The sequence below is a fragment of the Pectinophora gossypiella genome, chromosome 2 (assembly GCF_024362695.1).
Source record: "Pectinophora gossypiella chromosome 2, ilPecGoss1.1, whole genome shotgun sequence".
Taxonomy (NCBI): Eukaryota; Metazoa; Arthropoda; class Insecta; order Lepidoptera; family Gelechiidae; genus Pectinophora; species Pectinophora gossypiella.
Window position 1 is genome coordinate 8,252,831 of NC_065405.1, and position 23,607 is coordinate 8,276,437.

The 23,607-nt window shown below is 37.8% G+C and overlaps 2 protein-coding genes across 10 annotated transcripts in view; one reads left to right on the top strand and one right to left on the bottom strand.

Moving 5' to 3' along the window:
- The window catches only part of LOC126374517 (alpha-catulin), a 64,322-nt gene extending 49,331 nt beyond the window's left edge, over positions 1-14,991 (top strand). The window contains exons 6-15 of one of the 6 annotated variants that reach the window (XM_050021207.1): positions 4,762-4,791; positions 5,822-6,079; positions 6,283-6,475; positions 7,380-7,501; positions 7,575-7,853; positions 8,108-8,277; positions 8,358-8,511; positions 8,589-8,795; positions 9,747-9,846; positions 10,455-10,585. In XM_050021207.1, coding sequence (XP_049877164.1) covers positions 4,762-4,791; positions 5,822-6,079; positions 6,283-6,475; positions 7,380-7,501; positions 7,575-7,853; positions 8,108-8,277; positions 8,358-8,511; positions 8,589-8,795; positions 9,747-9,845 — 1,512 coding nt within the window. In that variant the 3' untranslated portion in view covers position 9,846; positions 10,455-10,585. Of the gene's footprint in view, positions 1-4,761; positions 4,792-5,806; positions 6,080-6,282; positions 6,476-7,379; positions 7,502-7,574; positions 7,854-8,107; positions 8,278-8,357; positions 8,512-8,588; positions 8,796-9,746; positions 9,847-10,454 lie in introns of all 6 variants that reach the window. The other 5 variants (XM_050021198.1, XM_050021215.1, XM_050021222.1 and 2 more) reach the window with 5 other exon arrangements.
- A 63-nt stretch (positions 14,992-15,054) lies between these two features.
- Positions 15,055-23,607, bottom strand: part of LOC126374563 (septin-7) — a 28,611-nt gene continuing 20,058 nt past the window's right edge. For all 4 annotated transcript variants that reach the window (XM_050021255.1, XM_050021235.1, XM_050021244.1 and 1 more), the window contains exons 7-10: positions 21,677-21,845; positions 19,042-19,120; positions 18,621-18,841; positions 15,055-17,500 (exon numbers count right to left, since the gene is read on the bottom strand). In XM_050021255.1, the coding sequence (XP_049877212.1) occupies positions 17,449-17,500; positions 18,621-18,841; positions 19,042-19,120; positions 21,677-21,845 (521 nt within the window). In that variant the 3' untranslated portion in view covers positions 15,055-17,448. The remainder of the gene's footprint in view (positions 17,501-18,620; positions 18,842-19,041; positions 19,121-21,676; positions 21,846-23,607) is intronic.

Genomic DNA, 23,607 nt, shown 5'->3' on the forward strand with positions numbered 1-23,607 from the left:
CAGATTTCGTTACAAAAAGAAAAATGGTTGGCCGAATCCCGTCCTAGTTCAGAATGTTTCTCGGCCGGAATAATATTATTTACTTCCTCATATAGCTTCTCGTAACCTTTTAAAAATTTAAACGAAACTGACGTCTTACGACACAATTTGCAGTTTATGCTGTATTTTATCTCAACATTACAGCAGATGCTCAAGGCGACTTTGTATGAATAAAACACTGTATTTTCGCGGTTCCGCCGCACACATAAATACCATCAGCTTCAGTACAGCCTTAAGCGCTCACGGTCACGATTTGAGAGCGGATAAAAGGAGCGAACATCAAAGAAAAGGAGGCTTTTGGAAACGGTGAATATGAAACGGTGACGTGACGAAAGGTTAAGCTGAGACCAAGGTCGGGATGTACGATAGGTCACGTAGACATCAGTGAATAAACTGATGTTATTAAACACCTCGTGAAGCTGGGTGTACATGTACCGGCATAAAACGTTTTGAAATCAACTCATAGCAATAAGATACGCTTCTAGACTGCAAACCGAAGTTTCACAATCAAATTGCAGAGGTAGAAGCAATTTCTCCTTACTGTATTTCGTATTGGATATTTCCAATTCGATATTCATTAGTTAAAGTCGGTAGCGTGTCGCCCGAGAGGTTCTTATTCAACATCAATTTGATCAAGATTTTCAGTAAACTGAACAGGATTACAAAAATGCAGTTCGGTCGTCTCGGAAAATTGGGTTTCGAAATAGGTACACCAGAATTTCTGTTTCTCCAAATATAAGATGTTCAGTGCGATAAATCTGCATGAAGTATTTTACTTTGTAGTCGGTGATTTATTTTATCAACACATCGCAAGCTTTATTTTATGTGTGTCAACTTCAGTGCATTTTTATGACGTCGTATTTTATCAGTGGGTTCAATAAAAAGCCCGGAGCTGTATTATTAACACTAGCGTTGTCGTAAATTACATGACAATTGTAAACTATGACTCATTATTTTTTCAAACTACTTAATTAAAACAAAAAATCTTCGTCTATTTGTATTTTGAACTATTATGCCGAAGACAATGCAGACCGTCCTGAACAATAGGGATCACATTCGAAACGCAAGCTTACCGGGACTTACCTGTTTACCCAAATCATACCGTACATACCGACCATTAGGCAAGTTAGTGCCCAGATCCAATATTAGTTGATAATTAATAATTCTCACAGTGGTAAGCACATAGAGAGGGATACCCAGTAATTAAATGTACCTATAACGTTACAACCCCTGTTAGCTAATTGGATTTATCCTCTTGTGGCATAACTAAGTTGCCAAGATCTGTTGTCGGGTTTCATTTTTGGTGGGATTATTTATCATAACTAGACACAAGTATATTATTATCTTACCTGAGCCGTGGTATCCCAGTTGGTAGAACGCTTCATTCTCAATTTTTCGAATTCTGGGATTCGAATCCCAGCATAGGCCTAAATCAACGATTTTCGAATTTGTTTTCGAATTCAAGTATAGATCATAAATAATTATTACGTGCTCAGCGGTGAAGGAAGACATCGTGAGGAAAGCCACATTCCCGAGAAATGTATTTCGGAGATATCTGATCTAATCTATATTGGGCTGGTTTTCCCTTCGCGGGTTGGAAGGTCAGACAGGCAATCGCTTCTGTAATAACCGGACCTGTCAAATGTTCAAGTTAGGTAAGCGGACCCCGTGAAAAACGGGGTAACGCTAGGGAGATGATGATGATGATGATTATCTTACCTATTGCCATGTGAATGCGTGTGAATGTGAATGCCTATATTGTTGTGTTGTGAGTTATATATATATTGACGTAACAAAATAATTCCTTAGGCTTTAGTTATACGTTTTAACGTTCAATTCCTAATATATCCAGACTGCATTTCTAGTCTAATTTAGTTTGGTTGCATGGCAGAGGAAGGTAATATTTCCATTATCGATTTTCTTCGTTGCTCGTGAGGTAACCCGTTTACGTATGGTAAGCGTCGGGGACGTGTTAGAGGACGCTGTGTCCACTGGACGCCACTTACACCAACTTGATGATCCTGAGCGCAATTCATAATATAAATTTGTTTTCATAAGATAAAAGTAATGTAGTCACTTTAAAAAAACATACAGACAGTCAAACTCTTACTATAAAGAAAAGCCATACAATCGGCTTCTACTTACTTTATCCGAAAAATAGATTCTTAGATAACAATGAAACGACAAAAGTAGGTAAGTACCTAGTAAAAATTTTAACCAGTGTTATCGACATATTGTCATATATTCTTTGTCTGCCTATTAAAATAGAATATTAATTCAAAATAGTATAATGATAACCGAAAATGAACACATTTAATATTAAATTTAATCAAAACTCGTGGTGAATTTCGTTTATGGACAGCTATTAGTGGCCAGCTAAATTATTGCGCAACAGATTTTACCACAGCAACACCAAAATGCATTTAACATTGCAGTCTGATAGCAAACTGCGACAGTGCCACGTTTAAACATAAGTGTAATATGTAGTAGCGGAAAAAACGGTCATTTCAGATTTTTCTTCAAAGAAAATTAATGTTGTACTTATTTGAATTTATTTTGGCGCTACATGTAGTCTTCACATTAAAATTTGGTATAAAAAGATATAAGTATAACTCCCTCAAATAAGTATTCTCCCACTTTTTAACAGTAAGTAAGGTAAGTACTCATATATGTAACCTACAGACCTGTACACCATCATAGTATGAAAATAAAAAATATTGAATATTTAAGTAAGTTTGAATTTCAGGCAAAAACACACATCGATACTCTTATTACAATTTATACTATACACTATTTTCCTCAAGGAAACGATGAACCAACGAGTAGGTATCTATTATCTGGGCAATCGATAAATATTTACGTTCGCATACTACACGAATGCCAATAACATACATTATTCGGCGAAAACAAACGGAATACTCGGTAAGTATATGGGGCAACCAATACGGAGGTGGTCGTAGTGTAGGTAATGCGCATATGTACGGTGGGTACACGTAGTTATGATGTAGGTAGGTATAGATGCGGCACTAGAGAGGCTTCTGCGACACATACCGGAAACGAGTGAGGAGGCATTAACGCAACCAGATGACGATGTTTTACTGCTAATTGCTAGTCGTAACTTAGACTAACAAGTACTATTGAGTTCCTCAACTTGTTGTGAAAGCCAAGTTAAAAGCTAATGGATTGGCGGGGACAATTATTAGAGATTAACGGATAGCGTTCTAACTTTTTATTACTTACCCACGTATTAATAGGGGATGATGTAGTATATTTATATTTATTGTATGTGAGGGTAATGGTGAAATAAATCAGTCTGTATCGAGCTATCTGGTTATTTACTTCAAATAGGCTCGCCCCCTCCTGATACATTTTAAACGTTGGCTGGCGAGAGGGTGTATTATGCCTACTTCTTCGAGAATGCAGGCGTAATGCTAGTATTAAATTTAACTTCCTTGATCAGCTAGTGTGCATTCAGTTGCGCAATATTAGAAGAAAACACTATAAAGAATCATGAGCTGAATCATCCCCTCAGTATTCGGTGCGGTGTCATGTCACTAACACCTGTATATTACTTTAAACAAGGCTGAAGCTAAATTATCAAATGCAACTACTTACTTAGAAATAAATGGGTCATGCAAAACGAATTATTTATTTACGAGCCCGATATTCATTGCATATTATATGCTGTTATACACGACACGGAAAATATTCTTTTGAAAAGCGATGGTACGAACCAAACAAACCTACATAACGAACGATACAAAAAGCGACTGGTCGGTTTAGGTACTTCATCAGTTTATTTGATTTCATCGGACGCACACAGGGAAAATTAAATCAAGTCAATCTCAGTTAGCATAACATTTTTCAACCACTTCAGTGAAAACTCTAATAATTATATTTTCCTGCCAGCTGTCATTTCAAGTCTTATCTTTACGTCGATGTTTCACTGCAACTGTTTTGCAGAACATTTTATTGTTATTTTAAGGAAAAAGTTATATAAGTAAGTACTTAAAGGGCATATGTAATCGATAGTGTAGAGTATACGAATAGAAAAACGTCCAATAAGTTTATTTTCCTGCTGCGGACGGGTGTGCGGTGACGCGATAAAGATCATCACGCTATCTGATGGGCAAACTGGCCGCTTGTACTCACAGCACAATAACATGTCCCGATCTAACGCGCCTGTCGACCAGTGTCCCATTTAGCTACGCCCCGACCTTTACTCCATATGAACTTGTCCAACATCGGACACTTTAATCTGAAATGACAATAAACGTTTCCAAACTACACATCCAAGCAACATCCACTATTACCGAAGTTTAGATTACGCTTCGACATTCAGGGATTCCAAATTTCCATCTCTATGACAAGATGATTCAAATTTATATAACCCCGCCATAAAACCGGTTTGATACGCTATGGTAAAGTTTATATGGGTGTATACCCAAACCCTTTTATGATAATAACAATATCAAAACATCATGTTCCTTAAATATAGTCTAGATAAGGTAGCCTTCAGATTCAAATTGTATTATATAAGCTATCTGGAAAGAGAACGGTAAGTAGCAACGGAGGACAACCCCTGTATAACCTATGTAGTAACTATTAAATAATCTGTGTCTATACAACCACTTGAGATTATTTTCATACTCTGCGACTATCTCTGACTTTCCATTTCAGTCTTTAAATGCATAAACACAACTTTTATTTCTTTCCTTGTAGATGCAACCTTTCTCGGATAGTCACGAACAGGTACAATTTGAATGTAGGTAGACGAGTGCCTTCCAGTTATATCACTATCCAACATGTAAATACTACTTTAGAAACATTTTTGGAATTTCGCTTATTTTGTGGTAAATCAAAGCTCTGATCTTTTAAAAGTACCTAGCAATTTGCTTTCTCATACTAAGTATAACTAACTCTTATAGTCTTATCCAATGATCACTAAATACTTGGTTTAACTAAAAGCAAGCTGTAATTTATTTTCGGTATGAGGAGGCAATAATTATTTATCCCACGCACATATAATTTTAGAACTAGTTTCATCTTTGATCAACATTCTGGAGTAATTAATTAATATTAGGTACTTACACGTTATTCCTATCGTCACGAGATCTTGCTAACAACTCACGCTCCAAGTTGCTTAGGCATAGGACTATGGCCTAGCTAGCTGGCTTCAAGCAACTAATATGACATTTACAATTAATTTTCTATGTAATATTTACTAATTTAAAATTGTAGATTGTGTAAAATATGTAGATATTTTTAAAGTGCTCGGTGAGTAAATAGAACTTGTATTTACTTCAGTACCTATTGTAAACAGTTCAATAATTCGCTTTATTGGCAATTCGCACTCAAGTAGTAACACACGCTGAGCAATAAATAGTCTTACAATTTTCTCAATAAATATTTTTCTCAGCTTCTGTTATTTTTACATACTTACCTATCAAAAATACAGAAATATTTTGACAATTTCTGTACCTACCCCTCTTCTTCTTTCGTATATTATATTATGAATTCATGACTCACTACCAAAAAGTAGATATAACTGACTTACTTTTAAAAACATACTTATGTACTGTTGTTTAATTTACTATTTCACAGATTTCTTCACATAATATGCAGTAAGATACAAAAATATTAGAACAAATTATTTTCAGAATAACAATGTCAGTGTAGTCCTATCAATTAACACGCTGCCAAAGAATAGGTGCTGCAAGGAACCATATGTCTGCCTGGAAAGATTTTTCTGTTTGTATTGCAACAGCCTTCGATGTACCAGGCCGCGCAATGGGAAGCGGGTACGGCGCTCGGCGCACTGCGCGGCCTGACGTCACAGGTGCGTGCTGCGAGGGCACGCGGCGGCGCAGACGCGGTCAGAAGACGCGCAATGGCCGCCACCCTACGCGCCCTCGTTGAACGCACACACGATTTCACCGACTCCGCCTACACCTCACATGAACACCGCCAACGAATACTAGCTCTCGCCGAACGAATAGCGTACGAGCTCGAGAGGCTGGTAGCTGTTGCCGTGTCCATGGTATGTGTTTGACTATTATCTATCTGTTCCTACTTAACAATTTGCTATTTAATGTCCCAGAAAACTCTGGTCCAAAGCACCTGCATTTTGTTATTTTGTCGCCGCTGCTATATCTATGGATTTCCATGACGTCGTAGGTATTGAACTACTAGATATGTGAATGGAAATTAATGACAGGCTGGGTAATAATGATTGATTGTCAGGAGGAAGAGGGCGGCGGCACGGGCGCAGCACTAGAGAGCGCGTGCGCGGGCGCACAGAATGCGGCGGCTGAGCTGGAGCGCGCGCTGGTGGCGTCGGCGCGGCACCAGGCGCGAGACCTGGTGCCGCTCGCCGACGAGGCTCGGAGGCTCGCCTCCGACCTCGCCCACATAGGTAACCTACGCAGGAAAATAGGTACAGCAGTGCATTTATGGAGTCACAGACCAAAAAGCAAGTAGATTTCGCATTACACATTTAATTAGTAATTCTAACATGCTCTACAATATCCCGATTTCTGCGATTTTCTCCCCGCGTGCCATCTATATCATTTATGATAATAAATTGATTCTGTAAGCACCGCAAACTTTTTTACTGCATAAAATTCACTGTTATCGAAATCTACTTAGTTTTCAGACAGTTACAGTTTGAATCTCCTATAATTCTGTTTTGAGAACGATATAGTACGATGCGCGGGACAAATAGGTACCTATAAAAAGAATCATTTACGCTTTTGATATTTCAAATAAATAACGGGTGATGCGTAATTTATATTGCTTTCTGGTTTGTGCTAAGAGCAACGTTCATGTGTAGTATGCGAGTATGCATAGCATAATCAAAATGTACGATAAGGTGCAAAAGTCCAATCAGTTTCTTGCAAAGTAATAAATTAACTGGTTGCACTTATGACCTCCTGGTTACATGTCGTTTCTGTAATAGACCAAAACACCTACAAAAACAAATTTTATAATTATGACAACTAAAGGTTCATAATTTCACAACTGTTTACAAATAATTCGCTGGGGTCCCTGACTGCACTTTTGCTCTTTGATTGTACATTCGGGCTTGAGAACAATGCATAATATCTTGATTGAAGTCAGTGCATGTTTGGCTAACGCCTGACGGATATGATAGAGTATCGCGTATTTAGGCCAGGGGATACATTATTCTGCCACGCGTATTCTTTCAAGGCTTATATTGCCATATTCCATTCAGACTTTTAAAAACATTGTACTTATTTTTATATCGCTGCATCACATGAACACTCTCTTCTGTTCTAACCACAAACTCTAACTAACATTCCTAACTTTGTCTGGTGTAGAAGCGTCGAGGAGGATCGATTCTGTCTTTCGTTTTGCAGCTAGTTCCTGTGGTGAGAGAGAATCAGAGAGACTGCACAATATAGCCAGCCGGCTCCACGAACAATTAGATCACATAATAGAGGTATGTCCTGCGTACCTTGTGGCAGTAAAATGTTGCTAGTTATTTAGTAATCTACAAGGGTTATGATTGACAGGTATGCAAATTATTGAGACATATAGCGATGTCGGAAACCCTGCAAGTGAGTGCGAAGTTTGCGGAGATCAACCTGAGGATATACGGCCCACAAGTGGTGACAGCGGCGCGGACGCTGGCGGCGCATCCCGGCAGCGCGGCCGCACGGGAGAACCTCGACGTGTTCGTGGATATGTGGGCGTGGCTGCTCGCTGACGCCGCCAAACTGGCGAGAGAGCTGCTCGACCTCACCGACGAACGACCAGACAAGCACCAGTACAGCAGTTTACCTAGGCCTGGTGTAAGTACAACGTATCCTTCTACTTAGTTTAATCTCCCTTACTTACATCTTATTCTTGTTAGCGATTCGATGCATGTGAGATTATTACTTTAACTTGCCATCCATCGTGGTGAAAGGATTCGCTAATCCGCACGAGAATTGTTCACGGATTTCCCTGGGTAAGCGGAACGTAACAAAGGATCAGTTCGTTTCTCGGGGATAGGCTTCTTTCATACACCCTTAGACTTTACTGAGATTCACAACTTTATTTTCAGAAACACGGTACGACGAGTAAACCTTTGAAAGCGGTGCGTTTGGATTCCGACGAGCAAGCAAAAATTGCGAAATCGGGTCTCGAAATGAAAATGATGTCCTCTGAGATGGATGCCGAGACTGAAAAATGGCAAGGAGCAGCAGCAGATGAAAACAACGATATTGTGAAGAGGTGAATATAAAACTCTACCTGAAACTAATGTTCAATGATATTCTATATCAAATTTTTAAAATGGAAACAATTACTTTCAGGGCAAAAAATATGTCTTCCATGGCCTTCGCTATGTATCAGTTCACAAAAGGCGAAGGTCGTTTAAATACAACCCAAGACCTCTTCACACAAGCTGAATATTTTGCGGAGGAAGCGAATAGATTATATAAAATTATACGACAATTTTCATATCAGGTAAGTACATAAATACTTAGTTATTACAAATATGTGAGACTGGAAGTGAAACTATCGTACATCTGTTTCTTTCACAGGTGCCTGCCGGAACGACAAAAAAAGAGCTATTAGAGCAACTAGACAGAGTTCCAACATACGTGCAACAACTACAGTTCACGGTAAAAGAGCCGACGGTGGGTCGCGCAGCCACCTTCAGCAAGGTGGACAACGTCATCCAGGAGACCAAGACACTTATGAACGTCATCAGCAAGGTTGTCACCACATGCTTCGACTGCGCGAACAAGGTGATCACTGAACCTTTTATTGCAATCTGTGTAATTTTTGAATTATGTATTTACTTATTACCATACGAGCAACACGCCGCACTTTTTTGAAAGATTAGTAAAATTTTTAGGACACTTAAAGATCTTAGTGCATTGGAACGTAATGTTCCTTAGGTACCTTTGCCGTGGGAGGCGAGTGTGGGAGTGGTTAAAAGGCACCAGAGTGTTGCACCTGTTAAGTACTTTAAAGATTATATTTCATTCGTAACTGTTAGACTGTCGGGAGAGGGTGAAACAGTGTGATCACAGTTTCAAGATTTATTCTTGTTTAATCTTTCGCTAACGACAAAATTACGTACGTTAGCGTATTGAACAATTATGTAGATCAGCAAGAATAAATCTTAATAGTTCATTAGAATCTAGTTCGAAAATAGTATTAGAACAATTGAAACTGTTTTGAATCCCAATATGATTTACAGTTATAATATATTTATTTGTTTTATATTTATTTTCCCTCCACTCCAGGGTCTTATACCGCTGGACAAAGCGATAAACAAATCCTCAGCGAATACAGGGGACGACTCGGTCTGTCTCTATATTGCATTATCATACACATCCCGCCCGATTCATGTTTACCTGTGTGTCTGTGTATGTAGTGGAACCAGCATGTTCTGTGTAATCATGCCCGTAATTTTAAGTATTTTGATAGAAGATATTTTATTCATCTTCATTAAAGTTATCGCTAACTGTGAGGACGAAACTTAGTTGCTAAGATTTTATGTAAATCAGTGGGCACTTGCTAAAGTCGTTTAACATAATAAATACTTAGAGAATTAACCAACTTCTCCCAGTTTTTGTCCCTGACTTGACTGTTTCCACTGACGACAGTTTTATTGCCTAATTTGCGTTAAGTATTAATTTTGTCTTATTTCCGTTGCCTTTATTTTTTGTTTTATGTTTTCCTATTTTCAGTATTCCCTGTGTATGCCTGAGAGAGTCCCTATGCATTGGAAGCCAAATTTACGAAAAGCATCCACTTTTAAGAGTGAAAATAGTGTATTGAATGGTTGAAGTAGGTATTTGTGAGTTCAAACTCGAGAGTCTCTAACGACTTGAGTTTGTACAGTATGTCTAAAATAAACAAGACTAATGTCGTGGTGTACTAAAACTTAGAGTAGAATTGATTGATGGTGTATTACTATTAGGTATATAGCTAACTGAATGTTGTTAATGTAATGTTGCAGTTATATATTAGCATAGCATATGTGTGGTATATTGACGATTTTTTAAAGTTTTGAGTGAATTTGCTAGAGATACATCTGATTTGTGCCCCTAATTTCGATTCAATTGACCTACCTAATGAATGAGAATATCAAAACTGTATCAAACTCAACAATCACTCATACAGACAAAAATTGCTTTGAACAGTGAAATCAATTCGTGTGCATGGTGTTTCTTGTCATCTCGATGGGTACCTGCGTAGCGGTCGCGTAGTCTTCCTATTCTCTCCGTCAATTCGCTAACGAATATAAAACATGTTCAAAGTTAAATGGGAGCGAGAACAGCACGATCTGAACAACCCCAAAGAGCAATTTCCTGCTGTTGGGAGAATTGACGGCGTGAACGGGGAGTTGTGTATTAATTGTGGACGGGTGGTGACTTTGTTGTTGTGTGATGCAGTACAAACTGGACTTCACGGGTCTATCGGCGGGCGGCGCAGGCACGGGCGGGCGCGGCGCGGCGCGGGATGAAGACACGGGCGGCGGCGGCGGCGGCGACGCCAAGCCGGGGGGGAGCTCCTCCGACACGGCCATGTGACAGTACGGCATGGGCCGGCGCGGCAAGGGCGACGCGCGCCGGACCAGGGTCAGCTTCCTCTTGTTTTAAAGGATTAAACGTCCTTTTGAAACAAAACGTCGCCTGAAGCCGGGGGACGAGTCGCGCTATGTGAGACGCATGACTGTAAGTAGACAAATCTGCGTAAACAGATGAAAGATAAATCTCATTATTAATGTTCTTCGACATCATATATCTATAATCTACTATATAAAACGAATATTATATACTTAACGAAGAAAGAAGCAACACAAACAGGTCCTACCAACCTTTATAGGCCTAAAAAAATATTCTGCGTCTGCTTAAAGTCATGCATCGCCATTTCAGCACTTGTTCTGGGAACCACACAAATCAGTAGACGCTACGTCACAACATGTAAATATCAACATTTCTCAGAAAGTCATTAATTTTCTGAGTCAAGTTGATGTTTACATTCAACGTAGACATTGATAGGTGTGATTCTACTCCCGGTCACGCTGACGACCTGTTTAACATTGTGCAAGAGAGTTTTGCAAGTGTTACGCAGGTTTCAGTATTTATTAGTATATTAAGATGGACAGTACGATATACAGAGTAAGTTTGGATCACTTGCGACACACAAGCGGTGGTGTAGACGCGATGGTAGACACGAGCTCGTCGCTGCTAGGAGGTAGATCGCAAGCGTGCGTACGCGACGCATTTGGCTGTGTCTAATCTAAATCTAACTATGTATAACTTAGTCGACTTGTTACTACGCCTTTATTGTTAACACCACATGTCTAATTCTCTCGCTGAGTCTTCTGTAGTCTCTCTACTATAGGATTTAAGAAATTCAGGCAGTAGTTCCACACGTATAACGAATTTTGCCTCGAATAGGTAAACTAATTTGTGATCAATAAATTATGAGAAGAGTGAAATCGTACAATAATAAACTTACTTGTTGACACTTTCGTAATGTTTACACATTGTTACATAAAATACGTAAACAATAACACAGATGAGCCTATTTTTTTAAGTTACCCTTTCATGAAACCTGTAATATATTACATATTATGTATACTTTAAATCCTGTATATGTACCTACTGTCTGTTATATATTTATCTACCTACTATATTTCCTTAACTGTTGCCTTCTAAGATCTTCTGCACCCTACTGCACCATCCATGCTCCTGCTGCACTTTGATTTCAGTTTTGCACGTCTGCTTCCTCTACTTATTTGATTTGGCACCGTTTATATTTATTTGGGAACATGCTCTGTCACTACATTCTACTTCAGAACGACACACTGTTAATCTTGCATTCGATGTTATCGCATTTAGTCGTTTCTCTTTCAACGATTTCGTGTAAATATACTACGTTAGAATACGGTTAGGATATTTACACTTCGAGTTGCCCTGCGGCAGCGGTCAGACATTGCATGATTGTGAAACGGAACAAATAGATGTGTGTTGCATGTGTGTTATCGTCATGGATGTCGTACTTCATCTTTCCGACGGGAGGATGTTTAATATTAAGATAAGGGAACTTGACTCTGGTGGCTGCTACGGCAGCACCCACGTCGCCCAGGAACGCGAGTGTTGTATAGACCCGGCCGTCGCTGGCGGGCCGCGCGCTGCTTGCATGCGCTCGACGCTTGCCTCTCGACTCTCGGCTCGCCCGCTCGTCTGTACATACATTGCATATCGCCGGCATGACCATCATATCCACGTCGCATTAATGTTATCGCTAGAATCGGTTACGGCAATAATGAACATATCAAACTCGTAGGATTAATCGTTGCTACTGCAGAACGAAACGACAAAGTCGTTATTTAGTGTTTAAGTATTGTTATTTAATTGGTAACGGTCGATCGTGCCTAAAATGAGAACGATTGAGCTGTTAGACTATTATTACGGTGTAGATAGTTATCAATGTTTCCTTTGGCAGCTGAGACAACATAGTGAACCCCGTCTCATGGCATGTTTTCATTAAAGTTACTTACTTAGCACCTTTTTACAAGGGTGATCTGTTATATACTTCGTTTTAGCTTCGTTATTATTGCACACGCATCGGCCTATATGATAAAGTAACTTTTTTCGAGCTATTTTTGTGTACGACGATTTTAGAACTGAATTATCACAATAGTTATACTTTTGATATCATTATTTGTCAATTACTACTTGAGAACGCGCTATAGTATGGTACGCTTGCGGCCGCTCCTCAGCGCGCGCGGCCGCCTCCCGCGCCGCACACTCCGAGGCCCTCTCGGCGGTCCTCTGCCACGGTCTATATAACACTCCGCATGTTTCCACGCTAGCATTTATTCTTCAAATCTACTTGATGATGTTGGCTTATGTTTTATAGTTGTAATAAGATTGTTAAACTATTCACTATAATGTCTTAACTTTACCTACTCTTATTTAATGCCTTCTTAATAAATTTAACTATAATGTTTATATTACTAAGAAATAAGAGTATCAATTCTTATTATGAAATCTAAGCTAGTTACTCGTTAAAATTATGACTTATGTAAAGAGCTTGATTAAGCTTTATAATGAAGAGTTGTGAATCGAACTTGTGGCCACGTAATATTTTAGATTCAATGATTAGTATAAAACTGCTTGACTGTTAAATACCAATTAAGTTTTAATAAGATTTTTCACGTACTCTTTGAAAACGAGAAATTATTATAGTTCGTATAGCCAAGCCAGCTAGCAGATGTAAGAATAAGGTTCGAAGTTAGCCTCGCCTGTCTCCTCACTCACTCCTCTGCTGCGACAACTCAGCTGACTTGCAACACTAAAGTTTGGCTACACTACTCTCTATCAACTACCTACCTATTATTCTACAATCATCTTTTTAAATTGGCTGAATGCTTCTGTAGATCTCTATAACTGGCCATAAAGGCGAACTCATTGCTATTTTATCGATACAAAACAATGTATTAAATCCTAGTCCATTCGTTCATTTCACACGTACCTACACCTAGCTTACCGTTGGTCCAATTAACATTGTAGATTGACGCCTGCAAGATACCAACATGTATCGAACAAATCTCTAGCTACTTTATTAATTGTGCCAAACCGATACACTCATCTTGAATAAATCGAGTAATAATAAGTAAGGATTGATATAAGCTGTATATAAACGTTAAGCACACAGTTGGAAATTACCTTATAAATTCGTGATCATAGTAATCAGCATACTATATGAAAGTGCTGATAGAAGTATTGAACCTAATTAGCAATACCGTGAGAATAGTTCAATATACAATAGCTGTGCCGTTGTGCCTCTAATGATAGTACTGTATACACCATGCGAGTAACATACAGTTACACCCAGTGCATATAAATAAATCATCTCATTAAAGCGCCACTGCGGTCATAGAAACAAATTGACTTCCATTGCATTAAAAATATTTATAATAATTGGTTAGGAATAGTAGTTAGAGGTACACAGTGATTTGTGATATTACAAGATACTTAATGAGGTTTAGTACAACGTCCTTTATTTTCAAAGTTTTATAGTAGTTAACTTTATTATAGAGGAACACGACAAGAACACCAATAGTAATGTAATAGTTATAAATTAATGATAGACATAGACAAAACTTAGTTCGGGAAGGGTCGAAGTGAAGGATGCGGAAGCTTGATGGACTATCTGTAATCAGCTTCCACTGTGAACACGCTGAACCGACACTTGCGTTTGATAGCACTTCTTAGAGGTACGCCTATTCTCTCTTAAGAATTTTAGAACCTCAGAAATCAACAATCTATATCATATACACATCTTGAAAGTGAGCTTCCCATTGATGAATAAAGATGAAATGCCAAAACTGTTATCGGTACTAAAATAACGTTTTGGGTGATTGCAGAGGCGGAGACAAATGAACCAAGTTATAGAGTAGAATACTTAGCCTAATGACAAACAAGCTTTGATCTGAGGTGCGAAGTACCTACACGTAACTTACTGATAATTATATTTTTATTGTTCTATTGTATGTAACGTGTAAATGAATGTAACCCTGAAGGAGTAAAACCCCGATAAAATTAAATTGTAAATAAAATTACTTTTTGATAGATTGTTAATTTAAAAAAAAGAGTTCTTAGTTAAATAAATCACGTATCGTCGAATATTTTAAAATCAGTTTACCTAATATTACCTACTTTACTAAGTGTATAAAGATAAAAGATTGTATTGTCGACAAACTGTTGTGATTGTTATATTTGAAGTTGCATTTTCATTAAAGTAACTAGAGGTATATTTTCCATAGTGCTGCCAAAGATAATATTACTAGATGTAGTCATGTTGTTTACATAACAGAGGTTGTTCGTGAATTTATGGATTGTGTTTTATGTGGTCGAGGAATGTATAACACTGTGTATGGGATAATGCATCACCAATAAAAGAATTCATATGAAACACTTATTTTTTATTCCGTTCCCCTAATAAGTCATGAACTCATTTGTAAAAGAAAACACGTGATTCCTATATATTACGTATTTATTTATATTTATTCAAAGGTACAATATATTACATCGTCCGAACTTGATTGCTCTCCAACACACATCACATATCCATCGTAATGACTAAGCAAATGATCGGTATGGTAAGTGGGCCGTGACCCTACACAAAATACAAAATTAAGCATAGTCTTACTAACTAATTTCTTAAGTTTAACGCGGAAGTCAATACTGAGTGTAGGAAATAATACAAATTTAACCATGGCATGCTGATTAAATAAAGATTATGCAGCTCAATTATATAGAGTTGGCGTAAATAACTTTATTACATAACTCGTACTGGAAACTGTAATGACTAAACGAAAATATTTACAGAAATATGTAATATAAAGTGATACAAGTATTATAACTTCTAAAATATTAATGTGAAACTAATATTGGGGAATTTGGAATTTTGTGTCGTGATTCTTATCATGAAATATTACTGAACGTTTGAAAGAGAACTATCCACTTGTGGTGTAGTGTGTATGTGACAAAAAAAAATGTTGGTGTGTTTTCCTTTCTTCATCCCGTTACACATTATTATAAGAAAGTCTAACACCTAGCTAAAGCTAGAATCTATGTCACAACTGAACTATGAGCATATTGTAATATCACTAAGCGTAATATACCGATGTATACAACATATGCCGTGCCAATCCACACCTTCTTAGTTGGGTATCTGAATGCACCAATTAAGCCAAAATCGTATTATTAACTTGTAATATATAGAAGTAAAAAATATTTTATATCTAATTCACGTTAAAATTTAGAATGGTGTAGTATCTAATGCAAACCTCTCGAATAGCTAATAAATAGTAGTCCTCTACTTATAAATATAACAATACATGAAATCTCACACGATCGCTAGCGTTTTTAATATCTAATGCTATATTTATCAGTAAGGAGTAAGGTGCTTATGTATAAATTTCACACTGATTTTGAGCTGAATAAATCACGTCGCCGTCACTAGTTCACTATTAGACCTCAGCATAGAATATATGATAAATACAATAAAGTAGTAAGACATCCATCGTCGATTAAAGCCGACCATTATTACAAGCTATTTGGCATCTTGTGGACGAAAATGTCGATTTGTAAGCTGTCAAAATATTTGTGCTTCCCCGTCACCGGAATCATCATAATTTATTTCCAAGAGACCAAATAAATAAGTATCAAAATGTTTACAAACGTCTTTCCGAACGGAACTAGTACAAAACTAGGCCTCACTTATTGTAATAAATGCTTTGTCATGGAAAAATCTTATAAATAAATACGTATAAAGTTAATCTCATTCAAGATCCAATTTTGATAATAACTCAATTCATAAGTTATGAAATGAAATAATAATATTACATAGTATGTAGTCTTTAAATATCGTTGTTCAATTATGCTATAAAATAGACCTAAAACTCACTTAATGTGGCGCACATATTCAAGCTTCATCGACATTATAGTACTATTCCGGTCGCAACACTCTTAAAAGACCAATCTGAAACCATATAAAACATGCTTATCTCATTGCCAAGTATTCCACGTTCATTAATAAAACAGTTTCATTAAATTCATTCAATAATCAGAAAACGTTAAAGTTATGTTTGATTTCACAAATATGTACTATAGCTACTTATTAACTGTAATGTTATAGATATTTACAACATAAAATATAACACATCAAATTTACCCTCGTCCAAGAAGGTTAAATCACAAAGAATTCAGTTGCATCAAAGTGCAAGTACGAAATAATAATTAGTAAACCGTAAGGTTGCACAGTGAGTAGAAGTCTCCTTGCATTACACAAAGACTAAGCAACACAATACAATACACAGTACACAAATAAAATGAGTTTTATTACAGACAACAAAAGTTGTTACACGTGATAGAAGTGATACTCATCACAACACAGAAAATGGCACTAAATCTCAGAATTAGGCACACAAACCAATTAAATATTTAAAGAAATCTCAATAGTATTGCTTGTTTGTGTCCAATGCATCTCAAATCCCGTGTTCCAACATTTCGATTACGTACGATATGTACAGTTACCATGTTTCACTTGAGGTGTAGTGCTTGTCCATTGTTGTAATGTTACTGTATACAGGTTAGACTGCTTTACAAAGAAAATTGGAGCCGCCTTTCGTATTTCTCCTATTAAAATAGGTGGTTAACATCGTCGGTACGATATCGGAGACCGCATTTTGAAAACGGGAGTGTAATCGAGTGGTATTGTGGAATCGATCGATTCACTCATCGTTGTCAAGATGCGGGGTGTGGTACAGTCGTACGACGGTCGGTCGTCAATAGGCGGCGTGTGTCGACACGAGTTAGTCACGCGTGAGTTACGGTGGGTGCGAGGCCTACGCGACACTTCGCGAGTTTAGAACAAACCTTTCTTTTTCTTATCCTTCTTGTCTTTCCCATCCACAGTCCTGAAACAGACAGATGCGATAATTAGTAAAAGTACAACACAACTTGTAGTGAGAGTTCCGTTCCTTTACCGAAAGTATCGAAAAACATACATATTTAAAGTACAATCAACACCTCTACCAAGTTGTAGTGACCATGGAGCAACGTTATAGAATAGGGTAGTTTCCAACTAGTTAAATCAGTTACTTTTTACTAAACGCCAAAACACGAAAGTAAGTAAGTAGTAGTAATTTTGTATGAAAAAGCAACCTATGACTTCATAGAAAGAAGAAAAAGTGACATAATGTTGCACATATTATTACATTTTTCTTTACTATTTTTATTTTAAATAAAAATACAACATTCTTTGTCACCTTTAGATTTGTCTTTATTTAGTAATCAGAATTTCAGAATTTACCTAACCATACTCTCGGGTTGCGATATTGCGATAAGATTTATATTTGGACTTCGCAAGTTCGATCACGTGTCAGAGTATCGCGCGCGTTTGAAGCGGTTGCCTGTTCGCTCTCGTCGTAATAAGCGCATCCTTTCCTTCACGTACAAAATTATTAATGATTCGTGTCCTGATTACCTTCGAAATCGTATCCATCTCCTTACCCTGTGTGGCCACTCCTAGAGTGAGTACCACAAAAACCCTCTCTGTTCCCCGTACCAATACCGTTTCCTTTTTAACTTATCTATCCCTGCTGTTCAGTTGTGGAATAAAGTTGCTTTTTTTATATGTACAATAAAGAGTTTAGTTGGGATGTAGTTGTGTGCTTATGTTATGTTGTTTCATCATCATCAACAGTCGTATGACGCCCACTGCTGGGCATAGGCCTCCCCCAAGTATCTCCACAACGATCGGTCCTGCGCTGCCCGCATCCAGCGGCTTCCCGCGACCTTCACCAGATCGTCGGTCCACCTTGTAGCGGGGCTACCCACTGAGCGTCGTCCGACACGTGGTCGCCACTCCAGAAACTTTCTGCCCCAGCGGCCATCGGTTCTCCTCACTATGTGTCCTGCCCACTGCCACTTCAGCTTTGCAATTCTCCGATCTATGTCGGTGACTTTACTTATGCTGTTGTTGTTGTTATGTTGCTTATGTATAAGTATTACGTGTTACGTGTGTTGCATACTAACTCCTTGCTGTTGGCCTCGAGCGAGCGGCGCCGCAGGTCGTCGAGCGACAGGCCGGTGTCGCGCTCCCAGGCGGCGCGCTCGGCCTGCAGCGCGCGCGTGCGCTCCTCCAGCTCGCGCGCCTGCGCCTCCAGCGTGCGCCGCGTGGCCTCATGTCGCCGCGCCATCTCCGCCTCGCTCTCCTTCAGCTTCGCACGCTTCTCGCGGACCTTCATTTCGAATACCTGTAAAAAAAAGGTCGATAATTTATTTTCTTGATTTAGCGTTTTGAAATGTCCTTGTGGTCTGTATTTACTTCAGGCTAAGTAAACCAAAAATGCAGTTAACCTGAAGGTATTATTTGACAGGTCGGGTTTCTACAGAAGCGACCGCCGATATAACTTTCCGTTAATAATAACCACTAATAAATAAGAATAAAACACACCTGTTCCATTTCGCTTTCCATTTTCTTCATTTTCAGATCGTGTTCTCTCTTTTCCTCTTCCATCTGAGCCAAAGGATTCCTAGAAACAAGAAGTTACTATTGTAAATATTACATAACACGTTACAAATATATTATATAAAGGTAAAGCAGTCAATCGAGATGATATTATTACCCGAGAGAAAGAGATGAACATTTTAAATACCCTTGTGTACATAAAAAATAAAGTAACAGAAACATGCGAAGCATACAACAGTAAGTTTTGTTAAAAGCGACATTAAAAAGCGTCCACTTTCACTACCAAACAACTAGGTACTACTTAAAGGAGAATAACTACAACTTTACACAATAACTAGTTAATGAGACCTCAGAACGGGTACTGACTGTTCAGAGTCAACATTCACTAGTTACGATCATAAACTACAAGAAGTATGATGGTGAACCTCAACAAAAAATTAAATTATATCGTGATACGATGTTGACAATATTCCAACCGAGAGATTTTACATCGATGCGGACTGATTAGCGGTTGAATCTGCATGCAATTTGCGTACAAATCGAAGCTACTTAAAGTTAATCTACTACACATAAATGTCACAAAGACCGTACAGAACCAGTTCCACTGTTTACTATTAAAAGGTTCTTGAACTGACGTCGCGTCGGAATGTCGCGTGTATCTAACAAATATAGTACAACAAACTGCATACAAAATTGTTCCACTAAACAATCGAAACGACCACGTAAAATGTCTGGGTAAGGAGTGCTAATATAGTGTTAGACAATACACGTCTCGTGCGACGGGACTTACCACACGGTCATGAAACTGTTCATCAGTCCTTGCGGGCACAAACTGAACACCAACACAACCAGAGTTAATGTACTATCGAAGTGGGTTCCGCTCCATCGGTACTTGGCAAAACACGCTCACGCATACAAAATAACTGATCAAAATGTACCGTGCAACAACCACTAGGATTATAATACCAAATCTTTTCAGGGCACGTGCAAAAGTATTTGCTCGCGGTGAGCGAATTTAGGCTTAGGGACGACGAAGCGGAACTTTAGTCGACTGTACAATATGTGGCTGTGTTCGCCCACTCAAACTCGACAGTGGCGTTACTAACTCCGGTGCTGAGGTTACGTGTTCATAAAACTGATTCATTTCTCACAAACAGTCGTTGTATCCTCATAACAATGAAACCAAACAGAATAACGACATTGAAGAACATAAACAAACGTGAAAGTTTGCAAGATTGTGAAACACACTTTTTTAACATTCAAACACAATGAATGGTGCACCAGTTGTTTAATGCCACTGTAGAAGCAATGATTAGAAAATATTATGATTCATGGGATTTATACATGGATCATTTAGAAAACTTGCAACGAATCTCGAAACTAGCGTATATTTTTAAAATGATCCATGATAGGTTAAATGACGAAACGTTATCTGAGTATTCCATTTCTGCATGCCCAAGCACAATATTAAGGAATGTCATATGCAACTATTACAAGTAATAGAACTAGGACGTAATGACAACAAAATTAGCGCTCTGTAGCACACAATTGCGATAGGAAAGATTCAATGGCACAGTTGAAGGTGACCAGACATGCAGCAATGAAAATACAGGACAAAAACAATTTGAATTATTACTATTAATATTAAAGAGCAAGTTCAGAGTATGTTATTGGGCGCAAATGTTAGAAGTCTGGTCACCTTAAATGCGGTGACGGCAGTACGAAACTACACATACGTAATTGAAAGTTAGTACATTAATGAACTTTGTTTATCCAACCCTGTCTACTGAGGTTGTTAAGTCTATCCATGCCTAGTTTATCTGCGTAAGTCGACTTCTTTATAAAAATAAATTATACCGAGTAAAACTACTAAAGAAAATCAATTTCTGGAATAACTAAATTATTAAGACAACTTTCGATCAAAATAGTTTGTGTAAATGTTACAACATTTCGGCCAAAGCTAAAGTTGTTGGAAAGTTGCATAAGAGTAAGTACATCCAGACATCAGGTTGCCCCAGATACTAGCTCCACATACTTGATAAATAACAAGCCATTAACAAGTATGGTTCCGACCACTTACAGGTGCTAACGACAAGATAATAAGGTATCACGTAATAGTTAATGATAGCAGTATATAAATACTATTGTGTTCATCGTCTAGTTATGTTAGCGGGCATTTTCCTAAAGGCAGAATTACACTGAACTACTGAATGTAATACAAAGCCGTGACTAATACGTAACCGAATTAGATTTAACAAAGACAATAGGATATTTTGTTTTGAACCAGATAAGATTATTTACGTAATTTCAGATTGTATTTAGTCTACTAAAACAGCAATACATTTCAATGTTCTGGCTAGCTAAACTCTTCCTATCAAAGTTTACATGTTACAGAAATCTGGCAATTTGCGCAAGTTTATCTATGTATGTATTTTATTACGCTTTAGGTTAACATATTGCCGACTTCATCACAAATTTTACCATGGTAGCTTCGAAATAAAACTTTTTGACTCCCAAAAAACCTCCGATGTCTGACCGTACACAAAACGCAACAATACAAAAAAATAAATAAAAGAAAAAAACGTAAAAATAATTTAAAAGAAAAAACGACAAGACATACTTGTTAGAGTTGATCCTGTGCGGCTTGCCGTCGTGCGAGAGCCCAGCCAGCTTGCGGCAGCGGTAGTTTTCGTAGTGCACCGAGCTGGTCACGTCCTTGAGGTCCTGCAGGTGCGTCCTGATCACCATGTTCCGCAGCGCTATGAAGTCGCAGTGCTCCAAATTCTCCACTGTAATTGGAAAATATCTTCCTAATATATTGATTTACGGACTCGTACGGGTTGTTAGTATAATAGTCAAATCACACAATGACAGGTTGAAACGAAACTATTAAACATCCAGCCCCCGTGGCATTGAGATAGACGCTATGTTTATAATAATAAACGTAGTACGAATTTTGATGGAAACCCGCGTTATTTGTCGCTTCAAAGTAGATAACAAGCGCCGTGCAATTGGGGATCAGGATTTATATTAGAGTACAGTTTTGTACCATATAAAGCTAAGCAGCCCGCGATTTTCATTTGATGATAAAAATGTTGCTAGCAGGTGGAAAAACGGCAAAAATCATGTGTGCATAGAGGTAGACAGGTTGATGATAATATTTTATAATTATGTTATAGTTTAGGTAAATTCTTCTCTCGTGGGTTGTGAGGTCAATGACCAACCTCATCACCCTGAGTCAGGGTTACTATTGAGCCGCCAAGGCTGACATCATATTTTTCTGCTATTTCTTAATTAACGTCGTGCGAATTCAAACATAACACGGGGCGTTTAGGAGTCGTATCTATTGCAATAGAAATACTTTACCCTTTACAGCAAACGACAATTAGCAACATTGAATTTAAACATGTTTGTCTAGAATGGTCTTACACACCAATTAAGGTATATCACTTGCAATGAGACTGCTGCAAATGGGTCGTGGACTAGGTTCAAGATAAATTATGAAATTCTGTTTACTAAATAAAGACAGGTCTAACTAACGAAAATTATTTTCTTTTTTCTATTTAACTTATTTACGAATTTTAATCAGGAAAAACATCCGTAACCCACACGATTGGTTTAGAGCTTTTGGCGGCTCAATAGTAACCCTGACACCAGGGTTGATGGGGGTCGTAATTCACCTCACAACTCACACGATAGAAGAGTCCGAAATTTTATCACGTTTTTTTATGACGTCACAGTGTGCTTTTTTATACAAATTCCATATTATTTTCGTGTTTTGACGTTTAGTAAAAAGTAACTGATTTGACTAGTTGGAAACTAGATTAATGTTAACAGTTTGAGGCGAATTTATATCAAATGAAAATTCTTCGTAGCACCGATAGCACACTTGCCAAATGGTTAATGTATCATTGCGCACTAAGTACCATTTTAGTAGCAGTAGTAATTTTATTTTAAGTTAGCAAAAAATATATTTTAATGTAGCAAAATTACAATGTATTTCGCACTTTGAACTCTTCATTCATATGCACTTGCATTGTTATTGCTTGATAGATAACGTAAATGACGAAATAACGTTTCAGATAAAATGTAAACTGTTTCAACTGATACGCACCCACTCACCCCGATTGGGCAAAGGCGCAAATAATTTATCATTCATAATATGTAGTTTAGAGAATTATGCATTTTATACAATAAAGTTAGTTATTACAATAAAGTGCAATTTACAGTCTGTATATTTAGGTAGCTCGAAAACTAATATGAAAATTTTTCAACGGCTATTTTACTCCAAACATAGTAATTAAAAAGAAGCTTATTAAAGGCAATCAATTATAATCTTCTGTTATTACGCTCGTTACTCTTTTAGTAGTAATTTGCAATACTACTTCACATACGTGCGGATGTGTCCATTATGTTGTTAACCTTAGACCGCACGTAGGAAGTGATGATTATCACCCACGCCTATGTCTTGACCCTAGTTACACATAGTTAAGGAGTCTTTACTAATTAAAACTGTTATAATGTACCATTTACGTAACGTAAAGTGAGGTG